The sequence below is a fragment of the Neofelis nebulosa genome, chromosome 12 (genome assembly GCF_028018385.1).
Source record: "Neofelis nebulosa isolate mNeoNeb1 chromosome 12, mNeoNeb1.pri, whole genome shotgun sequence".
Classification (NCBI taxonomy): domain Eukaryota; kingdom Metazoa; phylum Chordata; class Mammalia; order Carnivora; family Felidae; genus Neofelis; species Neofelis nebulosa.
Window position 1 is genome coordinate 93,986,342 of NC_080793.1, and position 12,428 is coordinate 93,998,769.

Below are 12,428 nucleotides of genomic sequence, written 5' to 3' on the forward strand. Positions count from 1 at the left end.
AGCATGGGGACCAGCCAGGGCCTAAGGCGAGCAGGCTCCAGGGTGGCCACTCACCCACATAGTTCTCGACGTCACTGACATAGAAGGTGGGGGCTGGGACTGCCAGGCCCAGCCCGTCTTTCTTGGGTACGAGGATGGGCTCAGTGAAGCCGTGCTCCTCCATGTAGCCCAGCGTGAGCTGGCTGCCGGGCACACGGACCACCACGTCTTCCGCGCTGCAGGAAAAGTGGGGGTCGGAGGTCACGCCGGCCAGGGTCCCGGCCCCGCAGCACCGGGACAGGCCTGGATAGGGCCTCAGAGCCGGAGACATGCAACCTGGGCTCCCACGCCCTGGGAGGAGGGCTCGTCCCCAGCACCACGCCCAGGGGTCATGGGGGAGTGACGTGGCTTGGACCCACATCCATCACAGACGTTGGACCTCAAGGTCCAGGAGGCCCAGGAAGGGGAAACACAGAGACCAACCCTCCTACCACAGCAGAGAAAGGCAGAGCGTGGGCAGGATCCCTCCCCTGCCCCTTGCCCTACCTGCCCACCCTCCATAACATTCCTCCCATGTGCACAGAGATTAGATCCTGCACGGCGCTGGGGCTGGGCCTGAGGACACAGCAGATAGAGACAAACCCCTTCCAGGGAGAATCCACTCCCTGCACAAGCCAAGCACAGGATCTAAGGGCAACCTGGGGTGCTGCGGTCAGTGGCTCCCCTGCCCAGCTTGCCCAGCTGCGTGTTGGGCACTGCCCGGGGCACCAGGGACCTTTGAGGCCCAGCTGGAGAGCCTCCATGGTGACGCTGGAGATGGGCTTCCATCAGACAAGCATGCAAGGTCGTAAGCCCACCGCTGAGAGCAGAGCTCAGGGGGAAGACAGCAGGGGTCAGCGTCAGAGCAGCCTGTCCAGGCCTGGAAGGGCAGGATTGAGAGGCACATGTCCCGGGCAGAAGGGGGCCGCCGGCCAAGCCCTGGAGTGGGGAGAATGTGGCCAGGAGTGGGGAGGGAGAAGGAGCCCAGCAGCCAGGGGTAGGGGGTGAGCGGGCTGAGTGCGCAGGAGCTCAGGTGGCCTGTCTGACCGGCAGTGGGTCTCTGCCTCGCGCCGAGAGCACTGGGGAGCCACTGGACAGCTTGAGCAGGGCAACAACAGCTGGAGGTCAATCCGATGGCTGTGTGGACGGATGGAGAGCTGCCGCGGGAGCAGGCTGGACATCGCGACCAGGGAGGAGGCTCAGCTCACGGACCAGGAGGCAGTGGTGGGCAAAAGGGTGGAGGAACAGGGGAGGTGACGGCAGACAGCTGAGGGACTAAGGGCTGGAGGAGAGCAGGCGTGTGCGGGGGACAGATCCACAGCTGACTTGGGACAGACTTGGACTGAGGACGGGTCAGGAGCTCACAGGCTGCAGAGGGAGGCTGAAGCCGCCGGCCAAGAGACAGCCTGGGCAGGGCGGGGGATCAGGGGGAGGTGTAAACTCCGAGGGCCAGGGGCGAGAGCAGAGTCCCCACAACTCCCAGGGAGAGCGGTCAGCAGGAGAGGAGGACAGGCAGGTGGAGGACAGCCAGGGGAGCACGGGGTTGTGGCTCCAAGGAAGACAGTGCTCGAGAGGAAGGAGCTGCAAGGCCATGTCCCACCAAGAGGGAGCACGTGGGGCAGTTAGGGTGAGGACGGAGGAGGGACCTTCGGGTGGGACCAGTGCTGACAGAGCATTAGGTTCAGGCCAGGAGTGGGTGGCGGGTGTGTGAGCGGCAGCACTGGGACAGTGCAGGGTCATCTGTGGAAGCCCCGGGGTAGCCAGAGGGAGACGGTGTCCGGACAAATCAGGATCCCATGCCCTCATGTCACACAGCCCCATGTACCAGGTCTGGGACTGCCAAACCCATGAGGACCCAGCAAAGACAAACACACACTGGTTCTACGGGGACACCTCTGGGCCCAGGGCAGACAGGCCGCCTCACAGAATGACGGAAGACATATCCACCAGAGCACGGGTCTGGGGACTGAGCACAATGGACGGCTGGGAAACATACTAACCACATTCACAGGGATAATGGGAGGACGCAGCAGAGGGCAGGGAGGGAGGACAACAGAGCAAGCAACACTGACAATGACCTAGCAGAAATTCTACACGTGAAAAACGTCACTTTTGAAAAAATTTAAAAACTCAACAGATGCATTCAATAGTAGCTGCACCGCCCCCCCCCCAAATGGTCAATTTGATGGAATACTTGAAAAATAATACAGAGAAAGGGGGTTGAAATGCTACTTAAAAAGAAAACAGGCCATTTTTCAGAACTGAGATAAGATACAATTCCTCAAATTAAAAGATCTTACTGAGTCCTGAGTAGAACTGATAAAAACAAAGCACATCCAGACGCACTGTAGCATATCTGTGGAACATCAGAGACAATGAGGCAATCTGAAAAGTCTTCAGATAAAAAAAAACAGATTTGCCAAAACCAAACAGTAAACAGATGAACAAACACCAGCCACTAGGCTGACAACAGACATCTTGTGAACAACAAGAGATGCCAAATGACAACAGAATAATAGTATCTTCAAAGAATTCAAGGAAAATAAATTTACTGTAAAATTTTAGGCCCATTTTAGAAAATTAGAATCATTTAAGAACACAGATGAAATGAAAACATTTTCAAAAATAGAATATTTCTATAGGCCTTTACTAAACCACTAAAGGATATAATTCAATAAGAGAGAAATCGAATCTAGAAGAAAGAAATGAGACTCAAGAAATAAGAGAAAATTGAGCTACGGATTTCACACAATCCCTGTCAGAACACCTGTTGACGTCTTTGCAGAAATGGACAAGCTGAACTTGGAAAGCTGACGGGAAGTGCAAAGCTCCCAGACGACCAAAACAGTCTTTACAAAGAACAAAGTTGAGGACACTGACCAACTTCAAAATTCACTGCAAAGCTACAGTAATCAAGACCGTGTGGTGCCAGCATGAGAAGAGAGAAGAGACATATGGATCGGTGCGGCAGAACTGAGTGTCCAGAAATAAACCCAAACATCTGTGGCCAACTGCTTTTTCATCAGGAGCGCCAGGACAACTCAATGGAGAATAAAACAGTCATTTCAATAAATGGTGCATGAGAGAACTGGACGTCCACATGCAAAAGAATTAAGCGGGATCCTACCTCACGTCATAGACAAAAACTAACTCAAACTGAGTTGAAGACCTATACATAAAGGCTGGAACTGTAAAACTTTCAGAAGAAAACACACACACAGACATAAATCTTCACAACCTTTAATCTGGCAATGGTTTCCTAGAAGCCAAAACCACGAGCAGCAAGAACAAGAAGAATGAATTCGATGCCATCAAAATTATAAACATTTGCATTTCAAAGGACACCATGAAGAAAGTGGAAAGGCAACCACGGGACAGGAGAAAGTATCTGATTGGTGGCAAGTACCTAGAATACGTAGGCAATAAAAAGACAACCCAACTAATGAGTGGAACTGGACTAATGGCTTCAACTCCAACATGTAAAGAGCTTGGAAATGGTCATTCCTGTCCTCACAACAAGAAAAAAGCTGAACAGACTGAATACCAAGGAATTTTCTTAGATTCACTGAACATTAGGGTTACAGGGCAAACAGTCACCCCCAGAATCTGGGGAGACAGGCAAACACAGAGAATCACCACTGAGAGGACCTTACCTGAGGCAGAAGCGGCTGGAGGCGGTAACTGAGAGGATAATTAAAGTGATTTCTGACGAAGTGCAGAGGCTGGGTGTGAACTAGCTTCAGAGTTAAGAACTCATGGGGCCCAGCCTCAGAGGAGACCCACCTTCATGGGTTCTACCCACAGGTTCTCCTGGTGAAGATCTGTCCTATTTCAGACATGGTTGGGGGAGAGCAATTATGTGTAAATATACTCCGAGTGTTCTCCATAACAAAAGTCTACCTTCCAGGAGCACTTACTTAACCAGACCCTCTTCTGATGGGGGAAGGGCAAGTGCCCACCCACACCCCTGACGCCACTAGCTTCCTGTCTTAGGGAAGAAGAGCAAAAGCGAAGGCCAAGAAATGCTTCCAAAGGTAACAGCCCAGAGCCTCAGGCCCACTGAAACACTGAGGTGTGTTATTCAATTACAGGACACTTCCCCTCCCCCAATCCTACTACCATACAACAGTATAATGGTAGTTGAGTATAGCCGAGACAGCTGCAGGACAGATTCTACTTAAGAAGGAGTTGTTAGGGACACCCAGCAAGAACAGGAGAGGAGAAAAACACAAGGAAACTAGGAGAAAGTCATGTGTCTGGCACCTACAGCTACAGCAACACAACCCAGTCCCTGGTCTGGTCAACACAAAACCTCACTCTAAATGCATAATCACCTCAGTTCCTTTGATTCAATACATCATGTCCAGCTTTCACCAAAAAATCACAAGATGCGCTAAACTGCAAAAGACCATAGTCTTAAGACACAAAGCAAATCACCTCACCCCTGTCAGAACAGCTGAAATCAAAAAGACAAGAAACAACAGGTGTCACCGAGGATGTGGAGAAAAAGGAACCTTCTTGCACTGCTGGTGGGAATGCAAACTGTGCAACCTCTCTGGAGAACAGCGTGGAGGGTCCTTAAAAAATTAAAAATAGAATTACGTGGTGGCCCGGTAATTCCACTACTGGGTATTTACCTAAAGAAAATGAAAACACTAATTCAAAAAGACACGTCCTGAAGTTTATAGCAGCACTATCAGAAGCAGCCAAGATACAGAAAGCCCAAATGTCCATCGACTGATAAATGGACAAAGAAGATGTGGTGTGTATACGCACACACATATACACACACACATACACACACGATGGAATATTACTCAGACATAAAACAAATGAAATCTTGCCATTTGCAACAACATGGATGGAGCTAGAGAGTATAATGGTTAGTATAATAAAAATAAGTCAGGCAGAGAAAGACAAATACCATATGATTTCACTCATATGTGGAATTTAAGAAACAAAAGAAATGAACAAAGAATGGGGAGTCTGGGTGGCTCAGTCAGTTAAGCGTCCAACTTCGGCTCAGGTCATGATCTCACAGTTCCTGTGTTTGAGCCCCATGTCAGGCTCTGTGCTGACAGGTCAGAGCCTGGAGCCTGCTTCATGGATTCTCTGTCTTCTTCTCTCTCTGCCCCTCCCCCACTTGTTCTCTCTCTCTCTCTTTCTCTCTCTCTCTCTCTCTAAAAATAAATAAAACATTAAAATAATTAAAAAAAAAACAAGAAGAAGAAAGAGACAAACAAAAAAGGCAGACTCTTAAATACAGAAGACAAACTGGTGGTTACCAGAGGGAAGTCTGTCTGTGGGGGGACGGGTGAAACAGGTGAAGGGGGTTGAGGGTACGTTTATCATGATGAGCACTGAGTGATACTCATGTGCAGAAGATGATACTTCTGCTCATGTACAGAAGTATTGAGTCATTATATCGTACACCTGAAACTAATATAACAATGTATGTTAATTATACCTCAATTAAAAAATAAAAAGTTTTAAAAATATCAGGACATAGCTCAGCTATAGCACAGAATTTGGAAATATAAGATAGGAAATTTTTTAAAATTATGATTAATATGTTAGGAGTGCTAATGGAAAAAGTAGAAAACATGCAAGAACAGAAGAAAATGTAAGCAGAGAAGCGAACACTCTAAGAATCAAAAGGAAATGATAGAAATAATTAAAAATGGTAACAGAAATGAAGAATGCCTTTGATGGGCTCATTGGTAGACTGGATGTGGCTAAGAAAAGACTCAGTAAGCTTGAAGTTAATAACATCTGCTCAGCCTGAAGCATAAAGAGAAAAAAGAATGAAAAAAGCAGGGAACAGAATATCCAAGAATATACAGAACAATTACAGAAAGAGCAACGTGTGCATGACGAGAACACCAAAAATAAAAGAGAGAGAAAGGAGCAGTGTTTGAAGCAGGAGAAATGTTGGAAGTAATAATGGCTGAGAATTTTCTAAAATTAATGGCAAATGTGAAACCACAGATGCAGAAAACTGAGACCACACCAAGTAGGATTAAATACTTGAAAACTATACCTAGACATGTCGTAATCAAACTGCAAAACAGGGGAGGCAATATCCTGACAGAGGCCACATGAGAAAGATCTACCTCTGGCATGACAGCGTGAAGAGCCCTGAGGACCCAAAACCCAATGAAACTGGTGAAAATTACTGTGAAAAACAACTATTCAAAACCTCTGGAAATGGTTCTAAGAGCAAATAGCAAATGGAGAAACATCTAGTCTAGAAAATCTATGAAAACCTGGCAGGAAAGGCATATGCCTGTGATATATGGGCCGAGACCATTCTTCCCTCTACCCCACTGGATCGGCCAGGAGACCTCCCTCAGGAAGGCCGCGGCCAAGGACACAGGAAAGCTGAGTGGGAGCTCTCCCCAGCTTCCAAGCAGAGGGCTTTGTCCAGGAGGAACAGGACGGCAGCCTTTCTCATCCTGCACCAGCTGTCTGTTCCTGATTCTCAGTCTCACGCAAGGGCAGACAAGACATGGGGGGGGGGGGCTCCCTTCTTCCCCTTGGCCCACACTTGTGGAACTGAGGCTGTACCCCAAGCGTAGCACCCTGAAAATGATGGGGCCCTGATCATCTTTGTCTGGTCTCTTCTACTTAACATTCTACTAGAAGTCCTAGCCAAAGCAATCAAGCAAGAAAAAAAAGGTAACACAGATTGGAAGGGAAGAAAGGAAACTATTCACAGATGACATGATCTCGTATATAGAAAGGTGTAAGGAATCTACTAAAAAGCTATTAGAACTAATAAACCAGCTCAGCAAGGTTGCAGGATACAAGATGAATATACTTGAACTCTATTTCAGTACCATAGCAATGAACCCTCTGGAACTAAAATTAAGAAAACAATTTCATTTAAAAGAGCATCAAAAAGAATAAATTACTTAGGAATAAACTTAACAAAGGAAGTACAAAACTCTGAAAACTACAAAACACTATTGAAGGAAATATAAAAGATCTTAATAAATGGAAGAATACCCATGTTCATAGGTCAGAAGACTTTGCATTTTTCAGATGGCAATACTTTGATTCTACTGATGTACAGATTCAACACAATCCATATCAGCTGACTTCTCTGTAGGCCTGACAAGCTGATTCTAAAATTCATATGGAATTCCAACAGACCAAGAATGGCCAGAAGGATTTTTAAAAAGAAAAACAAAGCTGGAAGGGCACCTGGGTGGCTCAGTCAGTTAAGCGTCCTCCTTCAAATGAGGTCATGATCCCACGGTTCGTGAGTTCGAGCCCCATGTCAGGCTCTGTGCTAACAGCTCAGAGCCTGGCGCCTGCCTGGGATTCTGTGACTCCCTCTCTCTCTGCTCCTCCCCTGGTTCGTGCTCTGTCTCTCTACTCTCTCAAAAATAATAAACATTAAAAAATATTCAATAGAAAGAAAGAAAGGAAGGAAGGAAGGAAGGAAGGAAGGAAGGAAGGAAGAAAGAAAGAAAGAAAGAAAGAAAGAAAGAAAGAAAGAAAGAAAGAAAAGAAAAGAAAAGAAAAGAAAAGAAAAGAAAAGAAAAGAAAAGAAAAGAAAAGAAAAGAAAAGAAAAGAAAAGCTGGAGGACTCATACTTCTTCATTTCAAAACGTACTGCAAAGCACAGTAGTCCAGGCAATGTGAGACCAGCCTAAGGATAAACAGATTAGTGGAACAGAACTGAGTGTCCAGAAGTAAATGCATATACTTACAGCTAAGAGCCAAGACCATTTAATAGAAAAAGAGAGGTCTTTTTACAAATAGTGCAGGGACAAATGGAGAGATGCATGCAACAAAAAAAAAAAAGTTAGATCCTTATCTCACCCTATATGAAGAAATTAACTGAAAATGTATCAAAAACAAAACCGTAAGACCTAAAACCTACAAAACTCTTAGAAGTTTTGTAGAAGGTAATCTTCATGACCTGGGGTTTGGATCTGGCAAATGATCCTCAGCTATGACAACAAAAGCACAAGTAACAAAATAAAAAACAGATAAACTGGACTCCGTCAAAATTACAAATGTTGGTGCTTCAAAGGACATGATCAAGAAAGTGAAATGTCTACAAAACAGGATAAAGTATTCACGAATCATTTATCTGTTAAGAGACTTGTATCTAAAATATATAAAAGACTCTCTTAATAATTAAAAGACACAAAAATTAAAAATAGGCAAAGGGTCCGAACTGACATTTCTCCAAGGAAGACATACAAACGACTACCACGCACATGAAAAGATGCTCAACATGAGTTTTCATGAGGGAAATGCAGGTCAGACCAGAGAGAGAGAAAGCCTCACACCGTAAGGATGGTTCGAATCAAAATGCCAGAGAATTGCAAGGGCCGGCAAGGGTGATCAGAAACTGGGACCCTGACGCTCCGCTGGGCGTAACCACTGTGGAGACCAGTCCAGCAGTTTCTCAGACAACTGAACATGGAGCCACTACTCCTGAAAACATGGAAACACGTGTCCCCCAGAATCCGGTATAAGAACGTTTATAGCAGAACTGTCTGCAGTAGCCAAACATCAGAACCCCAGCGTGTCAGCTGACGAATGGATAAACAACGTGTGGTCTGTCCACACAACAGAATGTTAAACAGACATCGGGGGCGGGGGGGGGGGGGATGCAAACATTCTAAACCGCCTGCTGGTGGCGCACACGTCTGTGAACGCACCGAAGACCACTGAGTTGTACCCTTGAAACAGGCGAACTGTAAGGTCTGTGAGTTGTATCTCAGTAAAAGTCGCGGGAAGGAAAGAAGCCAGAGGAGGGAGGTAACTTGTCTGTGGAGGCTCACGGGTAAGAGTCATACTGGGTCCCTCATGAGACACTATGCATGCAAGAAGACAGTGGGGCAAAATATCTGAAGTGCTAAAAGGAAAAGGACCCACCACGTAGGATTCTGGGTCCAGTGAGTTACTCTTTAAAAGTAGACAAGAAACCTTGTCAGACAAACAAAAGTCTTCCGGCTGTGAGGGGCCGAGGGGGCGCAGAGCAGCTTGAAGAGCACATGTCCACGAGTCAGGGTCCCCGCAGCCCTGCCCCTGCTCTCTGCCCTCGACCCGCACGCAGCACATGGGTGCGGGCAGGCGGTCTCTGAGAAGGGGACCTGGGGACAGCCTGTCAGGCCCAGGGGCAGAGGGCCACGTCTGGAGGGTGGTCTTGGGCAGGACCCCAGCCCCCACTCCTCGCCCGCCAGAACCTGAGTTCAGCAGCCTCCCCCTCAGGAAGGTTCCGTGGAAAGGGCCACACCAGGTGGTGGGGGGATACATGAGCCCAGAGGAAGAGGGTCCGCAACACCTGACCTGCAGGTGCTGAGAAGGAAGAGGTCAGCCCCGGAGCTGGGAGCGCCTAGGGCTTAGGGGGGCTGCGCCGCTCCCCTGGAGGGAAGGCTGTGCCCCTGAGCCCCCCAGGATGAGGCCACCACCGCCCACCTGGGGAAGGTCCGACTCCGCAGCTCCTTGATGAAGAGCTGGCTGCCGTTCTGGACGGGCTTCACGTCGGGCGTCTGCCCTGGGCCGTGTTTGTGCCAGGCCCGCTTCTTCTTCACTGTGGGGAGACAGGGGCAGATGGCACCCAGCGTGGGCCCTCCCCTCCCCACACCACAGGGGCCCGGCCCAGAGGGCAGCTGAGGAGCCGTGAACACTGAGACTCCAGCCTCCACAGAGGCAGCGCCCCCAATGTCCCCGGGGGGTCACCCACCCACCCACCCACCCCCCGCCCCTGTGACCTCCCACCCTCCTTGGGTCACGGCCCCACCCCTGCCCTGCCCCTCCCACCCCTCTGGCTCGGCCGACCCCAAAGCTGGGGGAGCCCGGGACCCTTCCCATTAGCACCCAGTCCGCTGAGAGCGCGTCAGAGGCACCTACCGGGAGGTCCCACCAAGGGGACGCCTCCCCTCAAGCTTGTCACCTCCCTGCTGCAACGTTTGCTGCCCTAAGCCCCCCACCGGGGCAGGAGCGGGCTGGCACCGCCCTCTGTAGCTCCCGCCCTTCCCACACCCCTCCTGTGCCACCCTGTACTCCTGTGTGTCTCCCTCTGACACCGCCACCCTGACCGCTGACTTCAGCTCTCCTTTCCTCGTGTGTGCTCCCAGGGCACCGGGCACCCCACCCTGGACTCTTTACACGCAAGTGTGTGCACACACCCCTAGTGGACTGCGACACATTTGCACACATGTGCACATGCACACACATGTACCTATACACGTACAAGCACACACCCGTGTGCATGCCCACGCAGCAGACACAGAACATTCGTGTGCACACGCATGTATACACACATTCACACACCTATTGGACTGACACATTTGCACACACATACATGTGCACAGGTATGCACACACAATCACCCATGTGCACACCCATGCGGTGCACACAGTACATGCACGTGCACACACATATACACACACACCTACGGGACTCTGGGGCACTTGCATACATGTGCATGTGCACACATGTGTGTGCACGCACAAGGACATACCCGTGTGCATGCCCATGCAGTGCACACAGAACATGCATGTGCACACACACATACACACACACTCACACACTCCTACTGGACTGCAAGCCCCTGGAGGGGAGGGAAGCAATTTCCTTGTGGCCCCAGCCTCTGCCCAGGGCAGCCCCTGGTGACTCGGTGAGTGAGGACAGCACTGGCACAGAGACCTGTCCCTGGCAGCTGCTGGGTGGGCTGTGAAACAAGCTGGCCCCATGACAGACATGAGACTAGATCTGAGGGACTGCCAGAGGACCCTCAGGATGCCCATCCCTCACAGACAAGGACAGGGAGGGGGCTGCCACCAATGACCCTTGAGCCTGCCTCCAACAATGGTGTGATATTTCCATCACCCTTGTTTGCCATGGCCAGGGTGTGAGTGGATGTTATGGAAACCCAGCAAGATCCTGTAGAGGGGGGACTCGAACTGGGGGTTCTGGTGGTGGCCCAAGGCACAGATGAGAGACGGAAGGGCTCCATCACTTGTCCAAATCTTTCTTGCCCCACCAGCCTGTAACTGTGTGACCTTGGGCAAGTTACTGGGCATCTCTGTGCTGCATCTTTAATAGCGAGGTCCGGGACCCTCATGAGCTACAGGAGGGGAAGGGTGTACAGTGCCCCGTCCACTCCAGGAGCGCTGTGGGGCCCACTGCGCGCACGGCCCCTCCTCTTGGCAAGGCTGCTTGGGCTGAAACCATTTGTTCACAGGGCTCAATCCCACTCTGGACCCTTGGGCTCTCCCTACACACCCACGGTGCCTGGCACAGCCCAGCACTAGTGGGTATGCAGGATGTCTGTGAATGGCTGGTCTCCTGGGCACTGCACTGGCACCTCAGTGCCCACCCTCCTCCCTCTGGTTACCCTGGCTCAGGCCTTTTCTTCTCAGCGGTTTGCCAAGTGCTTGCTGAGCAGCCCAGCTCCGCACGGGGGTCACCAAAGCCACAGCTGGCCTGAGAGCCATCCCTGCTTCCTGAAGAGCCAGCAGGCTCAGAGGGAGAGGGTGCTCACAGCCAAGGCAGGGCCTCGGGGCGGGGACACAACTCTGACGATGGCCCAGGTCACCCTGACTCTGAAACCAACCTCCATATCATCATCCTTTCTTCTGAGCCCACAACTGCATCAGGACGTGACCCTGGGCCGCCTCTCATGCCCCAGGCTTTAGACTTTACCAGGTGCCCCCACCGAAGGGCGTGGAGAGCGAGGGCATCCGTGCATGGCCACAGAGGAGCGTTGTGGGCCTCGGCGATGGGGCTGCCTCTGATGGGAGGCGAGCCTGGCTCCCAGCCACTTACCAGGGGTCCCACGCATCCAGGGATCAAGGCGGGGGTGGAAGGGGCAGCCCAGCCCGCATACTGGCCACCATGGGTGACACCGCAGGTGGGGGAGACCAGCGGGGAGACAGATACCCCAGTGCTGTCTGGGGGGCAGCTGAGGTCGGGAGAAGGGAGGCATTGCGGAGGGGACCCCATGGGGGCCCTTCGAGGCCCCCCAGGCTGGCACATGCATCTGCCTCACTCCCCACATCCCAAGGTCTCCCCAGCAGGTGTGCGGAGGCAAGAGGACACAGATGCCTGGCACCAGGGCCCTGGCCCCAGGGGCCGTGTGGGGAAACCAAGCCTTGGAGGGCAGGTGCAGCCGGGTGATGGGGGTACAGATGTAAAGGGCAGTGGGGGAAGCAGCGGCGCCCCCACACTCCTGCCAGGACCCAGGCCTGGGAAGCAGGGGCTGACCGGGCTGGTGGCCTTCCTGGGCCCTAACTCCGGACTGGGCATCGAGGAGCACCTGGAGGAGAGACTGGCCCACGTGACGCTGTGGCCGGAGCGTGTGGCCAGGATAACAGCCAGACGCGGAACCTCAAGGGAGGCAGGGTGAGCTCTGGGCACTCCTCGCGCAGCCCTGGCCGGCG

General features: G+C 51.2%; 1 protein-coding gene across 2 annotated transcripts in view; it reads right to left on the reverse strand.

Annotated features, from left to right (window-relative positions):
• The window catches only part of PHF2 (PHD finger protein 2), a 76,112-nt gene that overhangs the window by 24,533 nt on the left and 39,151 nt on the right, over nt 1-12,428 (reverse strand). For both annotated transcript variants that reach the window (XM_058695948.1, XM_058695947.1), the window contains exons 3-4: nt 9,460-9,574; nt 55-215 (exon numbers count right to left, since the gene is read on the reverse strand). In XM_058695948.1, the coding sequence (XP_058551931.1) occupies nt 55-215; nt 9,460-9,574 (276 nt within the window). The remainder of the gene's footprint in view (nt 1-54; nt 216-9,459; nt 9,575-12,428) is intronic.